Below are 16,579 nucleotides of genomic sequence, written 5' to 3'. Positions count from 1 at the left end.
GGCCATCGTTGCAGAATCCTCACGGTTCGAGCCGGTCCGCGCATAGATATTACCTCCGCTACGCCAGTAAGTGTGGCTGAAGGGGTCGTTTGTCGTATAGCAGGTATCCTCAATGACACACCCCCCTTCACTAAAATTACGCGTCCCAACCCTAACCATATCAGATAGTTACATCGCGGATACATGTATATGTCAGTACCCACTGATACGACAACCGACCCTTCGTGCCTAATGTGCTGCATACATCTAGGAATATACTAATAACATCCTACGATAGCTTAGTTATGCTATGTTGGTTGTCACATTAACTACAGATGGACACCCCCATTTTACACGCCGACTTTCACACACGATTGGATATACGGGATCGCACAGTCGTCTGGACCCCTTTTTTTGCTCTTAATGGTAGCAGTATATACCTAACCGATTAGTGCGGACCCGTTTATTTCGCGGAAGACACTTTTATGGATCCCAACCATCGCTGGTTTATAACGGCAGCCCTATACTGCTTTACCTTTTTTCGAAAGTTTGTCTGGGTTGACCTCGTCGGCTGACCTTCCCTAACTTTTGTTCACTCAGCTTACAGCGCCTCGGTGATTCGCAGAACGGTGGAGAATGCTTCCCCGTGCATTAAGGGTGCAGAAATCGGTGACGCCCTCACCATGAAGTGCCGTTGCCCACCAAAGCGGAGCTTCCTAACCCCCACGGTAAGAATGCCGTTCCTCACTCACAGGTAAAGCGCTTGCTGCCTCCAGATTTTTATCACACGATCCTAATAACTCAAGTTATAAACACTACACGACGAAATTTTCGTCCATCGCCTCCGATAGGAACTTCTTCACGGCGAACGTCATCGCGATACGACGTAAGCGAAAAAATTTCGTCAGTGTGTAGAGTGTTTATAACTTCTAGTACAATTATGTATCTAACTGAGATCAACTTAGCATTTAACTGTAATACTATAGAGATCCGGATCGAAATTATTCAAGCATTTGCTGCGAGACACCAGCGTTTGCCTGCTCTTCGACCTCTCACAGATCTTCTGGGACGATCAAGACGAAGACAGCCCGGTCTGAAGCAGGTGGAGCTGTCCGACCGTAATCTCGATTGCGACTCGAGCCGCGGCCAACCTGCCACGTTCATCTTACATCAAGCCTGAGCGACATGCACGGAGGGCAGGCGAGTACGTGGTGCAAACGCCTACAACCCGACGCTCAACGATCCTGCAAGGAGGCCGCGCCTACCAGCGACTTGAGATTATCAATCCATGCTAAGAGCATGCCTAAGCTCGACCTCGGCGTACCTGTGCCTGTAGCTGGACCAGGGATCTAGCGTGGTCTGTTGAGGGGCGTACTGGTATACCCGCGAGTGAGGTGTTTCTGCGGGTGACAGAGTATGTTTTGCGGAAGTGTCGAGTAGGCTTGACCGGCGAGTAATTTCGGCGGAGGTGGGGGGGGTTGGGAGAGTGTTCGGGGCGCTCGCGTGAATTATGGAACTTATTCTTAATATTCGGTAGGAATTAGTTGTCGGGCGTGTGTTATTTTGTGCGTCGAGGACGCGTTCGCGAAAATAACCTTAAATTTAAATCACCCTCGAAAATATACGCGATTACTTACAGCTAGTAACTAGTTGCTGATGCAGCGGTAGCCTTCGCAGGTTTTATTCAACTGATTCTCACGTGCGCAATGTTTGTACAGCCTGGATCCGTTGCCGAGCGCAGAAGCCCAGACAATGCCCTATTACACGACGCCTATTGAACACGGGTCGCCATGCTGGCGAGGCCAAGGAGCTGGAGATGAGTTGTATTTTCAGTGCCTTGTAAGTATCAGCTTTAGCACGACCGACCACACTAAGTAGAGTTTACCAAAGCGCCTATCTACGTTGCTAGCAATCGCAATCTCCGACTTTTGTTTTAAATGAAATGCCAAAAGTCCACTTCTGGTATTCATCTCATGTCATCATTTGCATTGGACAGACATCAGCGTTGTCTGACCACCCACTGTTATGTATCTGTCTGTATTATATATTGCCGCATCCTATAACAAATCAATACATGGGTGTTGGTTGACAATGCTCGCGTGTAGACAGGGACTGATGTCTAGTAGCAAATCAGCTAAAAGCTATGTCCAGATTGTATAAGCTTTGCCTAAAATCAGTCACAAATTACAAACAGTGCAGTAACGGGTGGTAAACAGCGTGTCTGGAAAACGTTAAGCGGGTGGTAAACAGCCATGAGCATGTCTCGTTCCTCTCACAGCCCCATCCCGAAGTTGAGTGGCGTCGCCTTACGAACAAGCTGCTGCCGGATGGCCGCTACACGTACCAGAGCTTCCGGGCAGCTCGCTGATCCTTGCCACGACGTACAGATGGAAGGCATGCGGGGCGAGTACGAGTGCTCGCGCGCGGCAATGGCCAGGGCCTGCCGGCAGCAAGCGCAAGTTTCACCGTGCAGGTGCTGGGGTAAAGTGTTTGTCTCCAGTTGAGCGAGGCTCGGAGCGCTGGCTGGTCATCCACGCGCACGTTTGAAGCCGCCCTGTGTGAAGGTGATTTGCTACAGGAAGCGTAGCCCTGCACGCATTTTAGCCTTGGGGGCGGCGGGGCAAATCCCATTGCGTGGTGTGTTCTAGGAAGGTGACCGGCCATTGTAATTGTTAAAAAGGCAGTGTGTTGTATCACAACTTTGTTCTTGTGGACCCCCTCCCTGGCTATCTGACGGCCCTGCGCTACCCTGCGCATGTTCGGTGTATTTCCTGGGGTGTGAATCAGCGAGTGACCCGTGCATCCCCGGTCATTCTGTGTACATGCGATGCAGGCACAAGGTCACACTGTGTACGACTGGTGCATGCGTGTACTATGATGTGCTTTACATGTATGTGTGCGTGCCTTGTGCAGACCTTGTTGCCTAGCCACCAAAGCTGGTTTACACTACTGACTTATGTTGTCAAATCGCGCGGGAGTTGGGACCAATTTCGCAATTCGGCAACCCTGAGTTGGCGAAAATAGAACATGTTCTAATCTCCTAACTAGTGCTCGAGTGACCTTTTGCCATGTACACACCCGATTGTTGAGTGTATAGTTCGCGGAAGTTGTTCACAATTACGGCCAATTTGCCGCATAAAGTCGGTAGTGTAAACCCAGCTGAGTTCAACCCCTAGCAGCCAGACGTGAGCAGGCTGTGCTCGTCGCTGCATTAGGCCTCTTCTCTGTGGCCCCGATGCATCTCCACTCTTCGCCACCATCAATTTCGAGTCACACTGTGCCCTCTACCCCCTATACTTTGTGAAACCGCCTGATTTCCTCTTACACTCGGTGTGCACCACCCCAACCCCCCATTCAGCCATGTTGCCTGGATGTCATTCTCACCCCTCTCTCTCTCTCTCACTCTCTCTCTTCGCAATCGCAGCTGAGCCATTACTGGATCGAGAAGCCTTGAGTCCTAAGCACGCGCCGGTCGCGGGGGGCGAACGGTCACGTTCATGTGTCTTAGCCGGGGGCAAGCCCAGGCCGGATCATCCGCCTGGTACAATCACCGGACACCCGATCCTTGAGAAGCAGGCGCCACAGACCATCTCCAACCGAAACGCCGCTCATCCAACTACTTCTACTACACGGGCGACCTGACGACGCGCAAGGAGACCGGCTGCGAAATAAAAGCGGTAACCCTGCTGAAGAAGATGAGAGGAGGAGAGAAGAAAGGGTCGGCCAGAAAAAGAGTTGGAGATGAGCTGAGGAGAGAGAGTCAGGGAGAGGAGGCGCGGGAAAGAAGAGTCGGAAGGAAAATGGAGTGGAGATTGGGAGAGAGAGCAGGGAGGCACGGGGGGAGAAAGAATGTGGCAGGAAGAAGAGAGGAGTCGGGGGGAGCCGGGGGCAGGGCGCGAGGAAATGTTGGCCAGCGAAAAGGAAGTGGAAGTGCGGAAGAAAGGCGGAGGCCACCAGGATGGTGCGGAGTCATGGAAAGGGATAGCGCGGAAAGAGCGAGCAGGGAGGAAAGCGTGGCCAAGAAAATGTGGAGTGGAGCTGCAGGTGGGGAGAAAGAGGGACAAGGATGGTGGGAAGAAGTGAACGGGACGGGAAAGGAGGAGGGAGGCGGGGGTCCATTCCCGAGGGGAAGGTAGGTAGGCAACATAAGAGGAGGAGCTGAATGCTGAACAATGATTACAGATGTGGAATCTAGAAAGAGTGTTGGGTGAGAGATGCGAGAGTGGCGATTAAGGAGTGGCGGCATTGTGAGAGCTTCCCACAGCTTAATTAGAGCGACGTTAGAGAGGAGACAAAAAGCACATCAAGGGAATGGGTTTGTAAAGTCTGCAACGAGTTACGTGCAAAAGGAGCGGTGGGTGATGATACATTGGACGAACAGAAATAAAATGGAGAAGAAGGCGTTAGGGGTTAGAACTTAGAATGTACCAACACATTAATATCGCTGAAAACATATAATTTAATACTTTTAAATATTAATATGTTACTATTACATTATGGATACAAGTAAAACTTGTACTATTACATGCGTATAAGCACGTAATATTTAGGGACGTTGAAATTTGAAAATGGAGAAGGCAGGGAGGCAGAAAATTCAGTAAAAAGGTAATTTCCATAGCACTGGTCAGGGTCGGGCATATTTAAAGTTGTGCGCGAAGGAACAGTGAAATGCGATAGGAGGGAAATATTGCCCGATCTTCTGTGGTGAAGAATTCCAAGCTAGCAGGTGGTGAGTTGGTTATGTTGGCAATTTACTGATGTCTTGGAGTGAAAGATTTTGAAACTTGATGTAGTTGCGGAGGTATTTCGACCTGCACTCGCATACTTGTCAGGGCAGGACTTGAGGGATGTTTATGTGCGAAAGCATTTTGCACGATGTGATAGCAAGTGGGAAGCCAAGGCGCGTGATTTGTTATTCGCACTCAAGAGTGGCATGAAATTGCATAAGCGGCCCGCTGCATTGGCTGGTTGCCATGATGCCCCGCTAAACAAAAAGATATGTAATAAAAAAATTATAATAATAAGCAAGAAATATAGCTGACTATCCAGCTTTACATGTAAGTTTCATTACGGCATTTTCAGTGATAAAAAAACGAGAGCAATGGCAATACTGTATATATATTGCATACTGTTGAGTACTGACTGTGATAATCGGCTCATAAATCGTTTGACAATCGCCTTGCGCGCGAAACCGCCAGCCAATCAGCGCCGCTTATGCAAGATGAATGCCACTATCTGAGTGGGGGAAAAAAATCACCGCGCCCTGGCCCTATGTAATTGAGTGCCCATGTGTGTGTCGTGCTGCGAGCGAGGGTGCTTGTGTCTAACAGCGCAGCCGCATGTCTCGATTATCAGCTCAGGAAGCCTTCAAGCGACGCTGGCCTCATCATCGCAACAACTTAACGATCGTTAGACCTGCCCGCAAGGAGCGACGACCACGCATCGCGTGATTCATCGGCAATGTCCTCGCCCCAGCAGATTAGCGGCACTCCTACATCTTTGAAAATGGCCTTCCTAACGTGCTGTGATAAGTAACACCTCGGGCCACAAGTTTAAAAAATCTTTTTTGCCCCTCACCCGACCCAGGGCTGAAAAGTTTTGTTGTCAGGTTTTTTCTTTTACAAATTCAGGCATGGTGATCTCTACCATTGGCTCGTCCCGTGGTGCTTGTGTGGAAGCATACCTTTTATGGTTGAATGTTTGTTGTGTTTGGTGCATGATAATGTAATTGCCTACAGATTTATATAATGATACAGTGAACAATTTGGTTAAAAAAATAAGAAAAAAGAAAATACAAATTAAAAAATTGTCTTGAGTCGGCCCCTGTTAGCCCGATCGGTCGGGTGAGGCAAACAAACAATATTTTATTATGGCCTAATCTTGCTCGTATATTATTTGTAATTGTGATTACTACGCATAATATTTAACTGCCTTATTACTGTATCACTGTCTTGACACCCAACCAGCAGTGCGTATTAGAAATGATGTAATTGTGTCGTAATATACCAAGTAACTTCACTTGAAGCCGAAAACGCTGCGTGACAGTATTTGTCTCATATTTGTGTGTGTTTCTTCTCTGTATGCAAGCAGCAGGCACCAGTGTTTAGGAAAGAGCCATCATCCACTTGTATGAAGTTTGGTCGAGGGCAACGTGGAGAGAATTCCACTTGTGAACACATTTGTGCCCACCACGACCAACTACTAGGTTGCCTGTACTCGATGACACGAGAGGAAATAGCAACGCGAGAGAGAGAGAGGGGAGAGAGAGAGAAAGAGATGAGAGCAGAGCCTCCTCCGAGGAGAGAGAGCAGAGCAGAGCAGAAGAGCCAGCAGTCGACGTCTATGAGAGAGAGAGAGCAGAGAGGATCATGCACGTGTGCTGCAGGCCACGAGAGGTCTGGGGACGAGCGATTAATGTAGAGAGAGAGTGAAGAGGGGGGCAGAAATAATTGAGAAGTAGAGCAGCAATCATAGAAAGAAGAGAAGCCAGGCGAGAGAGAGAGATGAGCAGAGAGCGAGCCCAGAGAGAGAGAGAGGACCAGAGAGAGAGATATCTACAAAATCTACAGCTATTTTGAAGCTCTAGCTTAGAGCCTTTGCGCGGCCACAGCACAGGGTCGAGGGACTCTTTAAAATTTCTTTACTCATGCAGAATGTGAATAGAGACAGGGAACACAAATTTTCAGCCCTAATATTAGTCGTAAGCATAACTATTTCAGATAAAACCGCCACTGTTTGAGAAACTTGACCAATGCTTATTGCCAATCTACTGTCTACAACATTATGTTAAGACTAACTGAAAGCTCAAATTCTGTTACTGATAATAATGAGCTTCAGAACTTTAACCTTCCTCGCTGTCACGACCATGAACCCGCATGGACACGTCCACTCTCATCGTTGACACTGCCCACTTCAGCCCGTGTGACACTCCCCCCTCTATCGTGTGACACCTCCCCTATCACTGTATGACACTCCCCCCTCACTCGTGTGACACCCCCCTCACTCGTGGCACACTCCCCCGCATCGTTGCCGTGACACTCTCCCTCATCGTGTGACACCCTTCATCGTGTGACAATCCCTTGATCATTGTGACACTCCCCATCACCGTGCCGCACACTCGCCCCGCTCATTCGTGGTGCACTCACTCACTCCTCATCGTGTGACACTTCACCCCTCAACGTGTGACACTCCACCCCTCATCGTGTGACACCCCCCTAACCATGTGACACTCCACCCCTCATCATCAGACACTCCATCCCTTATCGTATTAACACTTCCACTCCACCGGTGACACCCACTCACCGTGCCTGACATCCCCCACTGCAGCCGTGTGACACCCCCACTCACCGTGTGACCCCCCACTCACCGGTGACACCCCCACGCACCGTGTGGACACCCCACTCAACCGTGTGACACCCCCCCCACTACACTCGTGTGGACACCCCCAACTCACCGTGTGACACCCACTCACCGTGTGACACCCACTCCTGGTGGTGACACCCCACTCACCGTGTGACACCCCCACTCACGTGTGACACCCCCACTCACCGTGTGACACCCCAATCACGTGTGACACCCCCCACTCACGGTGTTTGAACACCCCACTCACCGCTGTGACACCCCCACTCAACCGTGTGACACCCCCACTCACCGTGTGAGACACTCCACTCATCGTTGTGCACTTCCATCCCTCATCGTATTTGACACTTCCAACTCACTGTGTGACACCCCCACTCACCGCTGTGACACTCCGCCACTCATTCGCTGTAGACACTCTCATCCCTGCATCGTGCTGACACCCCCACTCATTTCGTGGTGACACCCCAAGCTGCAGCCGACTGCTGACAGCCCGCCACTCACCGTGCTGACCACCCCACTCAGCCGTGATGACACCCCCACTCATCGTGCTGACACCCACCACTCATCGTGCTGACACCCCCACTCAGTTCGTGCTGGACACCCCCACTCAGCCGTGCTGACACCGCCAGCTCATCGCTGTGACACCCCCACTCACCGTGCTGACAGGCCCCCACTTCACCGTGTGACACCCCCACTCGATCGTGTGGACACCCCCACTCATCGTGTGACACCCCACTCACCGCTATGACACCCCCACTCACCGTGTGACACCCACTCACCGCTGCTGACACCCCACTCATCGTGTGACACCCCCAGCTCACCGTGTGACACCCCCACGTGCATCGTGTGACACCCCACTCACCGTGTGACACCCCCACTCATCGTGTGACACCCCACTCACCGTGTGACACCCCACTCACCGTGTGACACTCCCCACTCACCGTGTGACACCCCACTCACCGTGTGACACCCCCACTCATCGCTGTGACACCCCACTCATCGTGCTGACACCCCCACTCACCGTATGACACCCCCACTCACCGTGTAGACACCTCCCCACTCACCGTGTGACACCCCCACTCATCGTGCTGACACCCCCACTCACCGCTGTGACACCCCCACTCATCGTTGTGACACCCCCACTCACCCGTGGGGAACCACCCCCACTTCACCGTGTGACACCCCACTCAAATTCGTGTTGCACACGCCCACTTCACCGTGTGACACCCCCACTCACCGTGTTGACACCCCCACTCAACCGGTGACACCCCACTACACCGTGTGACCACCCCCCTCACCGCTGCGTGACACCCCCACTCTACCCGTGTTGACACCCCCACTCACCGCTATGACACCCCCACTCACCGTGTGACACTATCCACTCACCGGTGTGACAATCCCCACTCACACGTCGTGGACATCCCCACTCACCGTGTGACACCCCACTCACCGTGTGACACCCCCATCACGTGTGACACCCCCACTCATCGTGTGACACCCCCACTCACCGTGTGACACCCCCACTCACCGTGTGACACCCCACTCACCGTATGACACCCCGACCACCGTTGCTGACACTTCACTCACCGTGGTGGACACCCCACTCACCGTGTGACACCCACTCACGTGGACACCCCCCACTCAACCCGTGTGCACACCCCCACTCCACCGGTGACACCCCCCACTCATTCGTCTGACACCCCCACGTCCACCGTGTGACATCCCCCACTCACCGCTGATGACACGCCACTCACCGTGTGACACCCCCACTCACCGGTGTGACACCCCACTCCACCCGTGTGACACCCCCACTCACGGTGTGACACCCCAACTACAAGCGTACTGACACCCCACCTCACGTGCCTGACACTTCCACTCGACCGTGCTTGACACCCCACTCACGTGTGACACCCCAGCTCACCGCCTGCTGACACCCCCACTCACCGGTGTGGACACCCCACTCACCGTGTGACCCCCCACTCATCGCTGTGACACCCCCACTCACCGCTGCTGACACCCCCACTCACCGTGTGACCACCCCCACTCCACCGTCGTGACACCCCCACTCACGTGTGACACCCCACTCACCGTATGACACCCCACTCACCGATGTGACACTTCCACTCACCGCGTGTGACACCCCCACTTCACCGTGTGACACCCCCACTCACCGCTGTGACACCCCCACTCACCGTGTGACACCCCCCACCTCAAACCATGTGGACACCCCCACTCATCGCTGTGACACCCCCACTCACGCTGTGACACCCCCACTCACCGTATGACACCCCCACTCACGTGTGACACCCCACTCACCGCTGCTGACACCCCCACTCACCGTGTGACACTCCATCCTCATCGTGTGACACCCCCACTCACCGGTGACACCCCCAACTCAAACCGTGTTGACACTCCCATCCTCATCGTGTGACACCCCCACTCACCGTGTGACACCCCCACTCACCGGCTGACACCCCACTCACCGTGCTGACACCCCACTCACCGTGTGACACCCCCACTCATCGTGGTGACACCCCCACCTCAGCGTGTGACACCCACTCACCGTGTGACACCCCCACTCACCGTGTTGACAAACCCCCCCACTCATCGCATGTGACACCCCCAGCTCACCGTGTGACACCCCCACTCACCGTGTGACACCCACACTCACCGGTGACACCCCCACTCACCGTGTGACACCCCCACTCACCGTGTGCACCCCCACTCATCGTGCTGACACCCCCACTCACCGTGCTGACACCCCCACCACCGTAGTGCACACCCCACTCACCGTTATGACACCCCCCACTCACCGTGTGACACCCCACTCACCGTGTGACACCCCACTCACCGTGTGACACTCCATCCCTCCATCGGTGTGACCACCCCCACTTATCGTGTGACACCCCCACTCACCGTGTGACACTCCATCCCTCATCGTATGACACTTCCACTCACCGTGTGACACCCCCACTCACCGTGTGGACACCACTCACCGGGGTGACACCCCCACTCACCGTGCTGCACACCCCCGTGTACCCTCATGTTGTGAGTGACACCCCCACTCACGTGCTGACACCCCCACTCACCGCTGTGACACCCCCACTCACCCGTATGCTGCACCCCCACTCATCGCGTCTGTGACACCCCACTCACCGTTGGTGACACCCCACTCACGTTGGTGACACCCCCACTCATCGTATTGACCACCCCACTCATCGTATGACACCCCCACTCACCGTGCTGACACCCCCAACTTACACCGTGTGGACACCCCCACTCACCGTGTGACACCCCCACTCACCGTGTGACACCCCCACTCACCGTGTGACACCCCCACTCACCGTGTGACACCCCCACTCACCGTGTGCACCCCCACTCACCTGTGTGACACCCCCAGCTCACCGTGTGAACACCCCCACTCACCGTGTGACACCCCATCACCGTGTTGACAAACCCCCCACTACACCGTTGTGACACCCCACTCATGTGTGACACCCCCACTCACCGTGTGACCCCCCACTTTCACGTGGCACACCCCACTCACCGCGTATGACACCCGCCACTCACCGTGTTGGCACACCCCACTGACACCGCGTGACACCCCCACTCACCGTGTGACACTCACATCCCTTCATCGTGCTGACACCCCACTCACGTGTGACACCCCCACTCACCGATGTGGACAACTCCATCCCTCATACTGTGTGACACCACCCACTCACCGGGTGACACCCCCACTCACCGTGTTGCCCCCACTGCTCACCCCCACTCACGTGTGACACCCCCCACGCACGTGTGACACCCCCACTCCGTGTGACACCCCCCACTCACCGTGTGCGACCCACTCACCGTGAACCCACACTGTGACACCCCCCACTCACCGATGTGACACCCCCCCACCGTGTGACACCCCCACTCATCGCTAGACAACCCCCATCATCGTGTGACACCCACTCACGTTGACACCCCCACTCCACGGATGACACCCCCACTCACCGTGTGACACCGCCACTCACCGTGTGACCACCCCACACCTCACCGTGTGACCACCCCCACTCACCGTGTGCACACCCCACTCACCGTGCTGACACCCCCCACTCACCGTTGTGGACACGCCCACTGCACCGTGTGACACCCCCACTCACCGTGTGACACCCCCACTCACCTGTGTGACACCACCCGTGCTGACACCCCACGTCCCGATGTGACACCCCCACTCACGTGTGAACCCTCACCCCCCCACTACGCCGTTGTGACACCCCCACTCGCGTGTGACCCTAACCGTGACCCCCACTCACCGGTGACCTCCACACTCACCGTGGTGACACCCCATCCGGTGCACCCACCACGATGTTGACACCCCCACTCATCGGTGGGACACCCCCACTCCCGTTGTGACCCCCCCACTCACCGTGATGACACCCCACTCACCGTGTGGACACCCCCACTCACCGTGTGTACACCCCCACTCACTGTGTGACACCCCCACTCACCATGTGACACCCCTCACCATGTGACATTTCTTCTCTGCTGTGTCCGCGCGTCAACACGCGTGCGTACAAAGAACCGGCGCCGAGCTACACGGCGCGCCGCTTCGACATGCTGGAGAACGGCACATGATTCATCGATGCGCGTGGATCTTCGCACGAGACGGGGACTAATGTGTCTGTCGGGTCGACACAAGTACGGCCACCATCCAGGCACGGCGCGCAGTCATCGTCAACGTGAGTCGCCTGCTCACCGGTGGCGCGCCATCTGCCTCGTCGGAGGTGTCGGCGTTCGTGATATCTGGGTGGTTGCGCTCTTTGAGCTGCGGCGGTTTGATGCCGTCGTTCCGGCGAGCTGCGCTATCTAGGCGTATCTGCATTCTTGCCTGTCCACTTTCGGTGCCAGTTGCATAGGTCTATCTTGTATCTACACTGCGTGTATGCGTGTCTGCTATGTTCAGGATTTCTTGCTGTGTAGCTGTCTGTACTGTATGTCTGATATTCTTGTCTCACTGCTGATGTTGACGGTGTATTATCTGATATTCTGCTTACTGCCATATGCTCGGCACCCTGTATATGTACTGATATTCTTGCCTCAGTCTGCTGGTCTTGACCCTGTATATCTGATATTCTTGATCACTGCTGCCTGTCTGACAGTGTGATTATCTGCATATTCTTGCTTACAGACCTTATATCTAGACCCTGTCTTATTCTGATATTCTGCATCAGCTGCCCAGCTGTCTGACAATGTATATCTGATATTCTGATCACTGCCTTGCTATCTGACAGTGTATATCTGATATTCTTGCTCACTGTCTGCTGTTTGCTACTGTATATCTGATATTTTTGCTTTCTGCCTGCTGCCTGACAGTGTATATCTGATATTCTTGCTTACTGCCATATGTCTGACCCTGTATATCTGATATTCTTGATCACTGCCTGCTGTCTGACAGTGTATATCTGATATTCTTGCTCACTGCCTGCTGTCTGACCCTGTATATATGATATTCTTGATCACTGCCCTTGCGTCTGACAATGTATATATGATATTTCTTTGCTTCACTGCCTGCCTATCTGACAGTGTATATCTGATATTCTTGCTTACAGCCTTATATTGACCTCTGTATATCTGATTTCTTGATCACTGCCCGCTGTCTGACAGTGTATATTGATATTCTGCTTACAGCCTTATATCTGACCCTGTATATCTGATATTCTTGATCACTGCCCGCTGTCTGACAGTGTATATCTGATATTCTTGCTTACAGCCTTATATCTGACCCTGTCTTTCTGATATTCTTGTTCACTGCCTGCTGTCTGACCCTGTATATATGATATTCTTGTTCACTGCCTGCTATCTGACAGTGTATATCTGATATTCTTGCTTACAGCCTTATATCTGACCCTGTCTTTCTGATATTTCTTGTTCACTGCCTGCCTGTCTGACCCTCGTATATATGCTATTTTGTTCACTGCTGCTGTCTGACCCTGTATATATGATATTCTTGTCACTGCCTGCTGTCTGACCCTGTATATATGATATTCTTGTTCACTGCCTGCTATCTGACAGTGTATATCTGATGTGCTTGCTGTCTGTCTGCAGTAAGACTAAAGTTCGTGAATCGGCCGCGGATCTTGAGCTTCAGGAAGCCACAAGCCGCTGTGTTCGCTGCCTCGGCCGTAGCCGACAAGTCACTTCGTCTACAGATAGGTAATACGATGGTAGTTACTCACACACGCACGCACACACACACACACACACGCACCACACACCACGCACACACACACACACACACCACACACACACACACACACGTACTCACACATGCACGCACACACACACACACACACACACACATTAATATATATATAATATTATTATATATATATAATATATATATATATTATATATACTAACCGAACACACACACGCACGCACGCACACACACACACTATATATATATATATCTATACATATTAAAATATGTGCATACGTGTATGCGAGCACGCGTGTGTGGGTGTGTGTGCACAACGTGTGCATGTCTGTGAGTGTGTGTACGTGTGTGAATGTAGAGATTGCATAGTCTACCTGAAGATGGCAGAGCTGGGGCCTGTTGTCAGTAACATCGGAAAGTTAAAGCTAAAGTTCCTAAAAGTAAAATTCATTTCCTTACTGCCACTTATTCTTCTTCGTACTGCCACTCATTCATTCCCCTACTGTCCCTCTTTCATCCAATTACTACCACGCATATATTCCTTTATTTCCGCTCAGTCTTCCAACTACTGCCACTCCATCATCCCACAGCTGCTGCTCATTCACTCTATTGTCACTCATTCACCCCATGGCTGCCACTCATTCACCCCCTACTGCCACTCATTCACCCCCTACTGCCACTCATTCTCCCATACTGCCACTCATTCACTCCACGGCTGCCACTCATTCACCCATACTGCCACTCTTTCACCCCCTACTGCCACTTATTCACCCCACGGCTGCCACTCATTCCCCCATACTGCCACTCATTCACACCACGGCTGCCACTCATTCATCTCACGCCTGCCACACTCGTGGCGTGACTGCCGCTCATTCGAGCTGCTTATTTGCATTTTTTTCTCGCAGACTGGCGCAAGCACGGTGAGCTGATCAACTACGCGCTGTCGCAGCGCATCATCAAGCACCCGCTCGATCACACGCTGTTGATCACCAACACGCAGGATGACGACACGGCTGACTACACGTGCGTCGCGACGGCGTACAGCCGCGAGAACGACGGGGCCGTTCTAGACACCGTGCGAGTGACCGCCAACCTCACCGTACAGAGTAAGTGTCACCTGTCAACCTCACAATACAGAGTAAGTGTCACGTGTCACCTGTCAACCTCATGAGGTTGACAGGTGACACGTGACACCTACTCTGTATTGTGAGGTTGACAGGTGACACGTGACACTTACTCTGTATTGTGAGGTTGACAGGTGACACGTGACACTTACTCTGTATTGTGAGGTTGACAGGTGACACGTGACACCTACTCTGTATTGCTTGTACGGTCATCAAGGCAGTGACATGTGACACTTACTCTGTACGGTGACATTGGCGGGCGACATTTGACACCTACTCAGTATTGTGAGGTTGACATGTGACACTTACTCTGTATTGTGAGGTTGACAGGTGACATTTGACCCATACAGAGCGGTGACGTTGCGGGTGACATTTGACACTTACTCTGTACGGTGAGGTTGACATGTGACACTTACACTGCACGGTGAGGTTGGCGGTGACACTTACTCTGCACGATCATCATGGTGGTGACACGTGACACTTACTCTGTATTGTTTTACGTGTCACGCGGTGACACGCTGAGATTTACCGAGACGATGACATCACATGCAAATGCACTGATGCTTTGAACGCTTTTGCACAGATGCGTGTACAAAATACACTGCACGGTGATGTTACTGGTTACGGTTGACATTAAAATCCGCGACAGCAGTCCCAGTGTTGACATTGTCTTCGACTCGTCTTGATGTCACATGACCATGCAGGGGCATCATGCGCCCGTTTCGCAGCGCTATCGCGTTGCCGTGGCAGCCGCCAGAGCAGTCGGGGGACAACAATGCTGAGGTTTCGATGTTCGCTTTCAGGCCGGCCCAACCGTCCAGGCAACGTGATTCTGACGAGTTGTGACAAGCGGTCAGCGAACGTGCAGTGGACACCGATGGGTGACAACCGCGCACCCATACTTAACTACATCATTCAGTTCAACACGACCTTCGAACCGGACATCTGGGTGGACCTGGAGAACAAGGTCTCGCCGACGAGTGAGTGCGATTCAACGTTGCTAGCCTCGCGTTTATGTAACGGTGTTGTCGTTCGGCAGGTCAACGATGCACTGAAGTAGACGTGGCTGCCGCGATTTGCGAATGTCGTGTTGCTGTTGGGAATTTTGCGCTCTGGTTGTTGTTTATCCAATCACAGTGCAGTAATTGTTCTGCGTTATCTAACACGTGTCGTTGTATACAACCCTCACAGCAAACCAGTATCTAACACGTGTTGTTGTATACAGCCCTCACAGCAAACCAGTATCTAACACGTGTTGTATACAACCCTCGCAGTGCGACCGTGTCTATGACCTGTTGTTGTATACAACCATTGCAACACGACACTATCTATCACTTGCTTTGTACAACCATGACAGCATAGCATCATCTAACGTGTGTTGTTGTATACAACACTCACAGTGCAACACTATCTATCACTTGTTTTATACAACCATGACAGCGTAGCATCATCTAACGTGTGTCGTTGCATGCAACCATTGTAACACGACACTATCTATCACTTGTGTACATGACGCCATACAACCATACATTTCTAACGCGTGTTGTTGCATGCAACCCTCGCAGCGCGGCAGTATCTAACCTGTGTTGTTGCATGCAACCCTCGCAGTGCGACAGTATCTAACCTGTGTTGTTGCATGCAACCCTCGCAGTACGGCAGTACCGCGTCGACATCTCGCCGTGGTCCAATTACACGTTCCGCGTGATCGCGCACAACAAGATCGGCAACAGCGTGCCGAGCGATGCGACGACAGTGTGTCGCACGGATCCGGACACGCCCGACAAGCACCCGGAGAACGTGCGCGGCAACGGCACGCGCCCAAACAACATGGTCATCTCGTGGACGGTGAGTATTGTCCGCCTCGCGCGCATTTTGTGTATCGTGATTTGAGAAACCAAGTTTCCTCGTAAGA

At 52.7% G+C, this 16,579-nt stretch overlaps 2 protein-coding genes across 2 annotated transcripts in view; both read left to right on the top strand.

Moving 5' to 3' along the window:
* LOC106806248 (neuronal cell adhesion molecule-like) overlaps positions 1-1,159 on the top strand; it is a 9,296-nt gene extending 8,137 nt beyond the window's left edge. Inside the window, exon 12 of the mRNA XM_014808122.1 lies at positions 1,038-1,159. Coding sequence (XP_014663608.1) covers positions 1,038-1,159 — 122 coding nt within the window. The remainder of the gene's footprint in view (positions 1-1,037) is intronic.
* A 10,842-nt stretch (positions 1,160-12,001) lies between these two features.
* Positions 12,002-16,579, top strand: part of LOC106806247 (neuroglian-like) — a 16,080-nt gene continuing 11,502 nt past the window's right edge. Inside the window, exons 1-3 of the mRNA XM_014808121.1 lie at positions 12,002-12,065; positions 13,432-13,539; positions 14,449-14,649. Coding sequence (XP_014663607.1) covers positions 12,002-12,065; positions 13,432-13,539; positions 14,449-14,649 — 373 coding nt within the window. The remainder of the gene's footprint in view (positions 12,066-13,431; positions 13,540-14,448; positions 14,650-16,579) is intronic.

Source organism: Priapulus caudatus, unplaced genomic scaffold, assembly GCF_000485595.1.
Source record: "Priapulus caudatus unplaced genomic scaffold, Priapulus_caudatus-5.0.1 Scaffold150, whole genome shotgun sequence".
Classification (NCBI taxonomy): Eukaryota; Metazoa; Priapulida; class Priapulimorpha; order Priapulimorphida; family Priapulidae; genus Priapulus; species Priapulus caudatus.
This window is presented reverse-complemented; position numbering and strand designations above follow the sequence as displayed.